The sequence below is a fragment of the Lynx rufus genome, unplaced genomic scaffold (assembly GCF_022079265.1).
Source record: "Lynx rufus isolate CCGP_SWC_20201006 ecotype Redwood Valley unplaced genomic scaffold, mLynRuf1.p SCAF_5, whole genome shotgun sequence".
Classification (NCBI taxonomy): Eukaryota; Metazoa; Chordata; class Mammalia; order Carnivora; family Felidae; genus Lynx; species Lynx rufus.
In genome coordinates, this window is record NW_025814867.1 from 91520140 (window position 1) to 91534149 (window position 14010).

General features: G+C 35.7%; 1 protein-coding gene across 6 annotated transcripts in view; it reads left to right on the forward strand.

Moving 5' to 3' along the window:
- GOLGB1 (golgin B1) overlaps window positions 1–14010 on the forward strand; it is an 88006-nt gene that overhangs the window by 18278 nt on the left and 55718 nt on the right. For 5 of the 6 annotated variants that reach the window (XM_047100193.1, XM_047100196.1, XM_047100199.1 and 2 more), the window contains exons 2-6: window positions 5204–5298; window positions 6098–6250; window positions 6461–6613; window positions 8843–8971; window positions 11578–11694. In XM_047100193.1, the coding sequence (XP_046956149.1) occupies window positions 5206–5298; window positions 6098–6250; window positions 6461–6613; window positions 8843–8971; window positions 11578–11694 (645 nt within the window). In that variant the 5' untranslated portion in view covers window positions 5204–5205. The remainder of the gene's footprint in view (window positions 1–5203; window positions 5299–6097; window positions 6251–6460; window positions 6614–8842; window positions 8972–11577; window positions 11695–14010) is intronic. The other variant, XM_047100195.1, reaches the window with a different exon arrangement.

A 14010-nucleotide genomic window follows, 5' to 3' on the forward strand; every position in this document is an offset into this window, starting at 1 on the left:
TATACAGACATATATGTGTATACACATATATATGTATGTGTGTGTATATATATATATACAGACATATGTGTATACACATATATATGTATGTATATATACATATATATGTATATATTTATATATACACACATACACATACACATACACACATACACACATGTGTATACACATATATATGTATGTATGTATATATATATGTATGTATATATATATATACATACACACATACCATATCTTCTTTATTCATCAATCTATGGACACACTTGGGCTGCTTCCATATCATGGCTGTTGTAAATAAACATAGGGGTATGTGTATCCCTTTGAATTAGTTTTTTGTATTCTTTGGGCAAATACCTAGTAGTGCAATTGCTGGATCATATGGTAGTTCTATTTTTAACTTTTTGAGGAACCTCCATACTGTTTTCCAGAGTGGCTACACCGATTTGCATTCTCACCAACAGTGCAAGAGTGTTCCTTTTTCTCCACATCCTTGCCAACACCTGTTGTTTCTTGTGTTGTTGATTTTAGCTATTCTGACAAGTGTGAAGTGATAAACCATTGTGGTTTGATTTGCATTGCCCTTATGGTAAGTGATGATGAACACCTTCTTATGTGTCAGCCATCTCCATGACTTCTTTGAAGAAATGTCTGTTCATGTCTTCTGCCCATAATTTAATTAGATGATGATTATTTTTTTTAGTGTTGAGTTTTATACTAACCCTTTATAGGATATGTCATTTGCAAATATCTTCTCCCATTCTGCAAGTTGACTTTGCATTTTGTTGATATTTCCTTTGCTGTGCAGAAGCTTTTCATTTTGATATAGTCCCAATAATTTATTTTTGCATTTTCCCCCTTGTCTTAGGAGATATATCTAGAAAAAAGTGCAACAGCCAATGTCAAAGAGGTTACTGCCTGTGTTCTCTTCTAGGATTTTTATGGTTTCAGATCTCACATTCAGGTCTTTAATCCATTTTGAATTTATTTTTGTATAAGGTATAGGAAAGTGATCCAGTTTCTTTCTTTTTGCATGTTGCTGTCCCGCTTTCCTAATGTTTTCCTCTTCTTATTGAAGAGAGTCTTTTTCCCACTGGATATTCTTTCCTGCTTTGTCAAAGATTAATTGACCATATCGTTGTGGGTTTATTTCTGGGTTTTCTATTCTGTTCCATTGATCTATGGGTCTGTTTTTGTGCCAGTACCATACTGTTTTGATTACCACAGTTTTGTAATATAACTTGAATTTCAGAATTGTGATGCCTACAGCTTTGTTTCTCTTTTTCATGATTGCTTTTGCTATTTGGGGTCTTTGGTGGTTCCATACAAATTGTAGAATTGTTTGTTCTAGTTCTGTGAAAAATGGTGTTGGTATTTTGAGGGGGGGTTGCATTAAGTCTGTTGATTGCTTTGGGTAGTATAGACATTTTAATAATATTTGTTCTTCCAACCCATGAGCATAGGATGTTTTTCCATTTCTTTGTGTCATTTACAGTTTCTTTCTTCAGTGTTTTATAGTTTTTAGAGTACAATTATTTTTCTTCTTTAGTTAGGTTTATCCCTAGGTATTTAATTATTTTTGGTGCAGTTACAAATGGGATTGTTTCCTTAATTTCTCTTCTGCTTCATTATTGGTGTATAGAAATGCAACAGATTTCTGTACATTGATTTTGTATCCTGCAGTTTTACTGAATTCATTTATCAGTTCTAGCAGTTTTTGATGGAGTCTTTTGGGTTTTTTATATATAGTATCATGTCATCTGCAAATAATGAAAGTTTCAGTTCTTCCTTACCAATTTGGATGCCTTTTATTTCTTTCTCTTACCTGATTGCTGTGGCCAGGACTTCTATGTTGAATAAAAGCAGTGAGAGTGGACATCCTTCTCTTGTTCCTAACCTTAGAGGAGAATCTCTCAGTTTTTGATGTTGGCTGTGGGTTTTTCATATATGGCTTTTATTATGTTGAGGTATGTTCCCTCTACAGCTACTTTGCTGAAGATTTTTATCATGAATTGATATTGTACTTTATCAACTGCCTTTTCTGTATCTATTGAAATGATCTTGTGGTTCTTAACCTTCCTCTTATTGATGTGATTATCACACTGATTGATTTGCAAATATTGAACCATTCTTGTAGCCTAGGAATAAATCCTCCTTGATCATGAATGATTTTTTTTTAATTTTTTTTTTCAACGTTTATTTATTTTTGGGACAGAGAGAGACAGAGCATGAACGGGGGAGGGGCAGAGAGAGAGGGAGACACAGAATCGGAAACAGGCTCCAGGCTCTGAGCCATCAGCCCAGAGCCTGACGCGGGGCTCGAGCTCACGGACCGCGAGATCGTGACCTGGCTGAAGTCGGACGCTTAACCGACTGCGCCACCCAGGCGCCCCTGAATGATTTTTTTAAAATACTAATTTGATTTGCTAGTATTTTGTTGAGGATTTTTAAATCTGTGTTCATCAGGGATACTGACTTGTAGTTCTCTTAAGTGGTGTCTTTATCTGTTTTTGAAATCAGTGTACTACTGGCCTGATAGAATGAATTTGAAAGTTTTCCTCCCTTTGCTATGTTTTTGCAAAATTTTGAGAAGAATAGCTAAATGGTATTCTAATTTGGTAGAATTCACCTCTGACTTGTTTTGCTGGGAGTTTTTGACTACTGATTCAGTTTCTTTTCTGGTTATCAGTCTGTTCATATTTTCTATTTCTTGTTTCATTTTTGATAGTTTATGTGTTTCTAGGAATTTATCTATTTCTTCCAGGTTGTCCAGTTTGTTGACATATAGTCTTTCATAATATTCTCTTATAATTGTTTGCATTTCTGTGGTGTTGATTGTTATTTCTCCTCTCATTTGTGATTTTATTTGAGTCCTTCCTTCCTCCCCCCCCCCCCCCCCTTTGATAAGTCTGGCTCCTGGTTTCATTGATCTGTGCTATTTTTTTAGTTTCCATATCATTTATTTGCTCTAATCTTTATTATTTCCTTCCTTTTGCTGGTTTTAGGTTTTGTTTGTGTTTCTTTTTTTTAGCTCCTTTAGGCATAAGGTTAGGTTGTTTATTTGAAAATTTATTACTTCTTGAGGTAGGTAGGCCCATATTGCAATTAACTTCCCTCTTAGAACTGCTTTTGCTGCATCCCAAAGCTTTTGGACCATTGTATTTTCATTTTCATTTGTTTCCATATACTTTTTATTTCTTCTTTTGTTTCCTGGTTAACACATTCATTGTTTAGTAGCATGTTATTTAACCTCCATGTATTTGTGTTCTTTCCAGATTTTTTCTTGTGATTGACTTGTATTTTCATAGCATTGTGTTCAATAACAATGTATGGTATGACTTCAGTTTTCTTGAATTTGTTTAGGCTTATTTTGTGATCTGTTCTGGAGAATGCTCCGTGTGCACTTGAGAAGAATATGTATTTGGGGCACCCAGGTGGCTCAGTCAAGTTAATCGTTCGACTCTTGGTTTCCTTTCAGGTCATAATCTCAGGGTTCATGAGATTGGGATTCTCTCTCTCCCTTTCTCTCTGCCCCTGCCCCACTCACACTCTCTCTCTCAAAATAAATAAACTTAAAAAAAAAATCTCTTGTTACAGTCTTTGTTTTAAAGTCTGCTTTGTCCCATATAACTATTGGTACTCAAGCTCTCTTTTGACATCCATTTGCATGATAAATATTTCTCCGTGCCCTATTTTCAATCTGCATGTATCTTTAGGTCTGAAATGAGTCTTCTCCTGTAGGCAGCTTACAGATGGCCTTATTTTTTTAAATCTGTTCTGTCACGCTGTGTCTTTTAATTGGAGTGTTTAGTACATTTACATCCAAAGTAATTGTTGATAGGTATGTGTTTACTGCCGTTTTATTATTTGTTTTATGGTTGTTCCTGGAGATATTCTCTGATCCTTTCTTGTCTTTAGCTCTTTCATAGTTTGCTGATTTTCTTTAGTGATATATTTGGATTTCTTTCTCTTTATACTTTGCATATTTATTAGTGGTTTTTGATATTAGGGTACCATTAGGTTTGTATATAACCTCTTCTGCAGATAGCAGTCTATGTTACATTCAGGTAATTTTAGTTTGAACTTACTCTTTAAGAATCATCTTTTGGTTTTAGTGATTTTCTGTATTTTTCTATTTTCAATTTTATTAGTCTCTGCTCTAACCTGAATTTTTTTCTGCTTATATTTGTTTTACTTTGCTCTTCTTTTTCTAATTTCCTACAGAAGCAGCACAGGTTGCTGATTTAAATCCTTTTCCTTTTCTAATATATGCATTTAATGCTATACATTCAAACAAGGATTATATTTAAATTTTAGCAAAACCGCATAGGTTATCAGGAAACCTTCCTGAAAGAATGGGGTTCATGAGGGCACATAAAAAGAAAAATTTTGCTACATCACAGGATTTATTTGACACAGTAGGAGAGAATAATCTTCTGTCAGGGGAAGGAATGTTAGAAGTTCATGTTGGTAAATGAAATTATGATGAAAGAAAATGGATTAAAGGTAACTTATAAGACATTTTTACTTCCCACAAAACAATTATGTATCTGTATTTTATTTAGAAAATGTTAGTGGTGGTTATTTGAGTGCAGTGCAGTTGCCACTGAAAAGAACACTATGTGACTACACTGCACATACTCAAATGCCTTTTTAAAAAAAATTTTTTTGGGGCGCCTGGGTGGCGCAGTCGGTTAAGCGTCCGACTTCAGCCAGGTCACGATCTCGCGGTCCGGGAGTTCGAGCCCCGCGTCAGGCTCTGGGCTGATGGCTCAGAGCCTGGAGCCTGTTTCCGATTCTGTGTCTCCCTCTCTCTCTGCCCCTCCCCCGTTCATGCTCTGTCTCTCTCTGTCCCAAAAATAAATAAACGTTGAAAAAAAAAAAAATTAAAAAAAAAATTTTTTAATGTTTATTTTATTTTTTTTGAGAAAGAGAGAGAACATGAATGGGGGAGGGGCAGAGAGAGAGGGAGGACACAGAATCTGAAGCAGTCTCCAGGCTTTGAGCTGTCAGCCCAGAGCCTGACATGGGGCTCGAACTCACTAACCGCGAGATCATGACCTGAGCTGAAGTCGGATGCTCTACCCAGGCGCCCCTCAAATGCCTTTTTAAATACATCATCATGCTTTTCACTTATAGATGATATAGTTGCCAGTACAAGAGAAGCCTGTGTCCATTTTACTGTTTATGTTTTCTTTTCCTGCAGAAATGCTGAGCCGATTGTCAGGATTAGCCAATGTTGTTTTGCATGAATTATCAGGAGATGACACTGATCAGAATATGAGGGCTTCCTTAGACCCTGTGAGTAGCTCTGTTCTAAATTAAACTGATGAGACATATATTTTATGTTCTTCTGAGGAAAAGGAAGATAGGTTTTGAGCAGCCTCCATTGTGCTAGGTGGAAGAGAGGATTAAGAAAAATATTGATACTTTATAAATGATCCTTCTCCTGTAAATTTGTAGCCTATAAGCCACAGTGATGGGAGTCAAGTCCTAGATGAGATTGGAAAGATCTTTCTCATTGTCCCCTGAGCCTTGTTTAGTGCTAGCTAGATTGTTTTAACTTCTTCTCAGGTATATATCCTGTTCCCTAGGAAAGGTTTGAATAATAAGTGGCAGAACTAGGGCACCTTTCAGGTTTGAAGATATGTTTGCTATTGTAAATTTATCCACACTTCTCTTATAGTTTGCATTGTATTTTCTGATGGTCACATAAGGAATCAAAAGAAGCCCTTTAGTTTTCTGAAAGACAAGCAGTATTGCCTAGTTGTTGAGAGAATTTTATTCAACTGCTCTCTTAAATTTAAATTTTGGGGTCTTCCACTTGCTAGTTTGTTATCTTTGCTTCCCTTTATTTTTCTCTTTGGTAAAATTAGGATAATCTCATAAATGAGATAATGTTTGTGAAATGCTTCACATTTCTAAAATACTCAATATATTTTAATGGCTATGATGATAATTGTCTCAGAGTTGGAAAGATTTCTTAAGTACGGAGGTGAGTTGGGGAAAAGATAAAATGATGTTGCAATGAAGGAACTCTTTTCTCTCAATGTTAATGTCTTTTCCCTGGTGCATTGGCAACTTTTTGTCTAAATACTAGGCATTACCCCAAGAATCTGACATGGAATTTAACAATAGAACACAAGAGGATGTTCTGGAGCGCCTGGCTTATGCTGAGCAGTTGGTGGTGGAGCTAAAAGAAATCGTTAGACAGAAGGACATTCAACTGCAACAAAAGGATGAAGTTCTACAGGTACCATGGTTTTTCTCCTTTCCTGCCAAGCATTTGATAAAAGACAGACACAACATTCACTTAATTTTTCTTTTCACTTAAGTGATTAGAGAATGTGATTCTTATTTCCCTCATACTGTAAAATGATGCCTATTGAGAATAACTTTTTGTTATGTACTAGGTACGTGATGAATAAACATTTATATACTTACCATCATTGTTCTCTGACAGGAAGAAAGAAAAGCTGCTGATAATAAAATAAAAAAACTAAAACTTCATGCTAAGGCCAAATTAACTTCTTTGAATAAGCACATAGAAGAAATGAAGGCACAAGGAGGGACTGTCCTGCCTACAGAACCTCAGTCAGAGGAGCAACTTTCCAAGGTACGGTGACTGGATATAATACACATTTTCTGAGTGGAAAAGCCTCCCATTGTAACAGATCTTCCCTAATCACAAAAATTTATGAAGTTACAACACTAAATGTTGTACTTTCTTATTGAGCTTGCAGTCTAGCTGGGCTCTGGGCCACACACAGATAGAATAAAAGGCCAACAGAAAATATAGAAATGAAATGTGACCTAGGCCTTCAGAGTATTAAAAAAGGCTAACAGGAAAAATATACTGGAGTGAGGAATTTAGATGGGAGAGGCACATACTTTTTGGTGGAATTTCATCTTTGGTTAGAATATTAAACTACATAGTCTGTAAGGTTTCCACCAGCTCTGAATTCTTTTAGTCAGTGACTTGACATAGAATATTCTGCATCTTCATGTGGCCATATATTAGTGGATTAATGTTTCATGCATTGTAACTGAATCAACTAGATTGCCTTGGGCTCCCTGTGAGGGGTGCTTTCTTGGTTTATGACTGTCACCTGTCACCAGCAAAACAATTTAAGATCAGGGTTAGAGGAATAAGGAAAGTGGTGCCTTTTAAGAAAGAGTATTATCCCAACACATTACTATTGCTTTTCTATATGGTTAAACCCCAGATATTCACATTCAACCAGCCATTTAGTGAACAAGAAACTTCAGTTTTTTGAAGTCTAGCAAGGAGCTTTAGAATATAATGGAGGCCGGCATATCACATGTGCACATTGTAGTTGGCCTAGCCTTAACTCTGCCTAAGAGATCTATTTATTTTTATTTTCATTTTCTTTTTTTATTTATTTTTGAGAGAGAGAGAGAGAGAGAGAGAGAGAGACAGAGTGCAAGCAGCCAAGGGGCAGAGAGAGAGGGAGACACAGAATCTGAAGCAGGCTCCAGGCTCTGAGCTGTCAGCACAAAGCCTGATGCGGGGCTTGAACACACAGACTGTGAGTTCATGACCTGAGCTGAAGTCAGAACCTTAACCGACTGAGCCACCCAGGCGCCCCATTATTTTCATTTTCTTAATTTCACCTTGTTCAATGTTTTTAGTTTTGGGAAATGAGGTTGTAATTGATTCTCTAGGCACAACCTTTGGGGTCACTGGTTAGCTTCCTAGTACCCTGGTTAGTCTTTTCTCTCTGGATCTAATGCTCAGAAGACATTACTTTTCCATAGCTTTATTTAACTTCTCAAAACTTATTTTAGGAGCTTTTCTCATTCTTCTCAGATTACTTGTTCATCTAGATTCTTTTCTTAGTTCTTGGTTTTTCCTCTGATAATTGTTTCTTCTCATAGTTGTGGTACCAGCCTGTCTCCCCACGTTGCTTTGTTTCTTCTAACTTTCCCTCTACTATGTTGTTAGATTTTTAAGTTATCCATTTTATACTCTGCTTTTTTTTTTTTAAGGTCTGAGACCACAACTTCATTTCCTTCTTCTGTTAAATAAGAGGGTTGAATTCAAACGATTTCTAAGTTTCAGCAATTAGTTATAGCAGCTTTATACTATTGGATACCCATTTACAGAGCTAGACAGTCTCTGGAAAGTATAGTCGAAGAAATGACAGCAATCCTCAGATGCTTGACAAAGTATTACGTAGAAGAAAGTATAAAATTATCTTGCGTAGTTCTAATAAGCAGACTTGGTTCATTTGAGGGTGGTGAATTCAGTAGGGAGGGAGAATCTGGTTCAATCTGAGGAAGAACTTTTCGGGGGGAAAAAATAGACTTGAAAGATTTGGATTTCCCTTTACTGGGTCTTGTATGATGTTTTACCCCTCACTTAACAGCACCTGTGTTTTCCTAAATTCTGTCCTCTGGTTTTTCAAGGCAGTGAGACTATGAATTTTCTATTAAGTTTTAGTCCTGTGTGGTGCTGACTGGTTTTGTCCTCAGACAAACCATAAAAATGGGAAACTCAGTATCATTTCTTCCAAGTATTGACTCCCTCCAGTATCTTCCTGCTTTTGGTTGCCCTCTAGCATTTTCAAGTAGCTGTTTTCCTGTATTGTTCAGAGTTGATAGCTGTTACCTGATTGAGGATGAGTCTAGCAAGGAGCTACCTGGCCATACTAAAATGGGAAAACTCTAAGATTCCTTCCTGGTTGATAGGTCAGGTGTTATTTCTTGCTCCCATTTATGAAACTATACTCAAATAGTTATATAGGGCAAGTTAGAACAAAAGATCACATATGTATTAGTTGTAATTATTTTAAATAAATAACTTTATCTCCTGTATTTTCAGCATGATAAGAGTTCTACAGAGGAAGAGATGGAAGTAGAAAAGATAAAACATAAACTCCAGGAGAAGGAAGAACTAATTAGCTGTTTGCAAGCCCAACTTACCCAGGCACAGGCAGAGCAAACTACACAGGTAGGGGTGTTTAGTCACCTCATAATCATTAGGTTAATGAATCACTAAGGCCCAATGGATTATTATACCATAAATACATTTTTCTAGATACCCAACAGATGCTTACCTATGTATCTGTCAATTTTCTTTCTTCTTCCCTTTCCTTCCCTCACCAACTTCCCTTCCTTCCTGCCTAAGTCTAGTAATCGGTGTTTGCCATTCGTGGTTGATATTTGTGGATTCCTATTATGCTTTTTTTAAAAAAAATTTTTAATGTTTATTCACCCTTGACAGAGAGAGAGAGAGAGAGAGAGAGAGAGACAGAGCACGAGTGGGGGAGGGGCAGAGAGAGAGGGAGACACAGAATCCGAAGCAGGCTCCAGGCTCTGAGCTGTAGCACAGAGCCTGATGCAGGGCTCGAACTCACAGACCACGAGATCATGACCTGAGCCGAAGTCTGATGCTCAACCAACTGAGCCACCCAGACGCCCCCTATTATGCTTTTTTAATATATGGTTTCACATATTTTTTATTTCAGAAGAGTTTTCTTGAATTATATAGCTTGTAATATTTGGTATGTTTTCTTCTTTAAGAACTTCTATTATCTGTATGTTCCTTTTTTGATTATCTTTAGTATTTGTCACTCTTAGTTCCTTTTTCTTTCTTTCTTCACTGTAACTTTCTTTTTTTTTTCTTACTTCACTTAAGGCATTCTGTTTTGTGTTTGTTTACTTTTGTGTTATTTCTTGTTTAGATTTCTTTTTCTGAAATTTCTAATTTTGATTTATGTTGTTCTTCTGTGTTTTATATAATTTTCTTTATTTTTTAACAACTTTTGAAATACATGGCGGGTTTGGTTTTTTATTTTATTTTATTTTTAACATGTCTCAGTTCTGTTATTATGATCTTTAAGAATATTATTCTGCTCCTTAGTCTTTTTTTTAATAATAACTTTGTATGAAATTTAACCTTGATCCTTTTATGTTCCTTATTTTTGTGTGCAGTTAATTTTTCTAAACTTTTGGAGAGAGGCTTCGTTCAGGAGAACTTTATTTACTGAAGAGACTTTTCTCTCTCTCTCTCTCTCTCTCTTTTGTGTGTGTGTGTGTGTGTGTCTGTCCAAAGATCTGGCAACTGGATTCAATAGTAATATAATGTAAACCACACGTATAATTTTAAAAATTTTGTAGTGGCTATATTACAAAAGATAAAGAACAGGAAGGTAAAATTAATTTCAAAAATATTTTTCATTTAGTCCAATATATTCAAAATATACTTTTGAAATTAATATAATTATTTCTGTGTATTTTACTTTTTCTTTTTTTGCACAGTCTGAAATTTGGTGTGTATTTTTACATTATGTCTCAATTTGGGTTACTAAATTCTCATTAGAAATACTTCATCTCTGTGTAGATTTCCTAAAATTTCCAATTGAAAAAGTAGATTCATTTTAAGTTGTTCCAGACATACTTAAACGCTTTCCAATAACTGAACTGAGGGCTGAAACATCATTTTTCGTATGATCTGCATAGGTATCAACTGTGACTCATGTTGTCTGCACAAAGGATTCAGATAAACACATTTCGGTGTTACATGAGTATGTAGGAAAAAAATCATTCAAACTGAGTGAATCCACTGACACTGACTAGATGATGTATTTATTGTAATAGCAGGAATAGCACGCACACTTCTTACTTGTTTAACAATTCAAGAGTATATGACATGATGCAAAGAAGTGAAATATAGTTGAATTTAATGGGAAATAATTTGTACTTTAATTATAATTATATTTATAATTAAACTCATTTGCATTAGGCATATTTCAGGCCTTCTGTAGTCACATGTGGCTAGTTGATAATGAATTATACAACATGTGTATAGACCTTTTTCTTCTGTTTCTGTTGTCTCTATTCTGTGTAATTTTTATTTCACTCCTAGAAGTTTCTTCTTATTTCCGGTCTGTGTCTTGGAAGGCAGCCCTGAATCTTGGAAGGCAGCCCTGATGAGTCAGTTTTGAGAATTCAGAGGGGCTAGGCTGATCTAGCCTTTTAGTCCTTTTTCCTGTGGATCCCTTACATTTACCCAGTATTGGGGAATGGAAAAGCCCTGCCAATTTAAGCTGCTGTTCTTAGATTGGCCAACTGTGCTTTCCAGTAAGAACTTGTTGGCTATTTGGGGATTTTCCTGTTCTCAAGGCCATTACTGTTGCTCTGTTGCTGCCTTCTTCCTTTGCGTAGGCTCTTAATACCATGCAGGTCTTGTGCCTTTTGGTGGTTTGCTCTGCCTGCTTGTATTTTGGAGTTTGTGGGACTACCTTCCTAATTTCATTGTGAATATTATCTATGGGTTTTTGGTTTTACTATTTAGTTGTGCTGTCTGTTTCAATGTGAGGATTCAGAGAAGTTGAAAAATTGCTGCTATTGCTTCTATTTTCCTCTGACAAATAATTCTGATAATTACTTTTTAAAAACCACTACGCACATGTAGTTCACTTTTGTGTTAAGTGGAAATCAGAAGGATATTGGTAGGTATTGGGGCAAATGAGACGGCGAGGTCAAAGAATTAAGCGTGCTAATTCTTTTGTTTAAATAACTATTTTTTTCCTTCTGTGTCTTCCATTTGATAAGCGCTCAACAGAGGTGGAAGAATTTTTAATTATGAAGCAACAGCTCCAAGAGAAGGAAGAACTCATTAGCACTCTGAAAGCCCAGCTCAGCCAGACGCAGGCAGAACAAGCTGCTCAGGTAGGGGGGAAGGTACCTCATAATGGTTAGAATAAAGAATCATGAAAGTCTAATGGGTTATTACATGATACATACATAATATTATAATATTAACGGTATAATTCAGATACTTTTTTTCTTTTTTTTTTTAGTTTATTTCTTTTGAGAGAAAGAGTGTAAGCAGGGGTGTGGCAGTCCAGGGAGAGAGGGAAAGAGGGAAAGAGAGCCCCTTGATGGCTGTTTCTAAGTTCTACAGTCCTGTAATTTGGTTTTAATAGCACACAGAAATTCAGTCTTTTATGATTTGGCTTGTGTTGTTTGGAGGGGACTGGTAAGGTAAACAAAAAGAAATACAAATGATTAGGTCCCTTCTTTCCCTATAGTAAAATCTTACTGAGAAGTTAAATTATAATCAGAAGGTTTCTTAGTATATGATGAGAAAGTGGTATAGGTTACATGATTCAATGTTAAAAGGCACTAGTATTTGACATTCTTCATATTTATTTCTGCTACCAGGACCAGACTGTTTGGACTGGCATCCTCAACTCCTTCTCTCTGGCTGTTTTTCTAAATTTCCAGCTTGACCACCCAACCCTATATTTTTCCCTTGAGAATGCTTTTGACTCGTGAATTTGTTTTTTCCCTTGAAGTATCTTTGCATAATAGTTAATTCTTTCCATTGGGTGTTTAATTTTTTGATAAATTATAATATTAACGGTGTTTTCTGTCCATGGATGGTCTGCTGCTATGTATACAGTTAATATTGTATATCCCGAAATGCTTACTTTTACAAAACTATTAGCTTTTATTGTGTCCGTTTTAGGCAGAAGCACTATATATAATGTAGCATAGAGAAATACAAAATATGTATTTTACTGAGTGGCATAAAACATGGAAAGCCAAGAATATAAATATATTATTAACAGATCCATCATAATGCAAACCATTCAGAATGAGTGAATAGCAAGCATCAACACAAATGGAAAGTATTTTGAGAGATGAAAGAGGTTACCATGAGTGTGATATCCAAGGAAGGTACATGGAAAAATTAGGTAAAACTGTGATGGATAGATATTAATCTCGACAAGATGGGGGAAAGTATTCCATTTGTGAGGAATGGTCTGAGCAAAGTCACAGAGATTAAACAGGAATATGGTACATTTATAGGAAAGGATACGTAGATGCATTTGGTAATGAAGGACTCCAATGCCTATACACTTGCAACACAGGATTCCAGATTCATAGTAATGTCAGAATTAAGATAAAAAAATTACAAAGTTTTTTTTTCCTACCCAGAAGGAGAGCTGAGATAATTCAAGATGTCATAAATTGAAAAAATTAGCAGTAGTTGAAGGACCAATACAAACTGGGCAAGCTAAGATGAGGTCAGCATACTCAACTACAGATCTTAAGGAAATGAATAAGTAGGCATTCATATGCAGACACACATGTGCACACGCATGCACACACACACACTACAGATCTTAAAGAAATGAGTAAGTAGGCATTCATATGCAGACACACATGTGCACGTGCACACACACATAACTGCAGAACAGAGCAAAACAAAAACACTGATGTTAAACAGCTCACAGTCTATTTATTTCCATTTTATTCTGTTAAGAGCCATTTACAAATAAGGGTGATCTAGAAGCCTGCAAGTAATGACACCTGAATATAGTGGTGTCAGGAAGAGGTGGTAAGAGTTTAGAAATATACCAAGGTCTTTGGTAAAAGCAGTTCTTTGAAGATAAGACGAGTCGATATTCCTGATGAACATGGATGCAAAAATTCTCAATAAAATACTAGCAAACTGAATCCAACCAATACATTTAAAAAATCATTCACCACAATCAAATGGGATTTATTCCAGTTGTAGAGAATTTTGAATAAAAGATCCATTAGTTTGAAGTTTGACTTAATAGGGCATGAGATTTTTCACTGAAAGTTTTTGAGCATGAGTGTGATATTGATGTGCCTAGGACTTAACAGAAACCTAATTTCACTTTGTAGGTTTAATATTCTAATCTCTGCAGAACTTTTAAAAACTATACTTCTTGTATATTTAAACATTTTAGTAGCCATGCAAATATAATTTTTAATCACAATTTGTATTTAGGCTGATTTCTGAATTTGATAAGAGGATTTCTCTTACACTGGAAGTTATTGTCAGGCCTGTCTCTCTTTCAGCATTCTCATCCTTGACATTAAAAATTTAATTTAAAAACTCTATTGTCTATCAGTTCTCAGTGTCTATCTTTGGAGAATAGTGTGTGAGTTTTGTTTGTGCTATATTCGGGGAGTGTAACGTGTATAGTTTCTCTGGTGTGTGTCTTT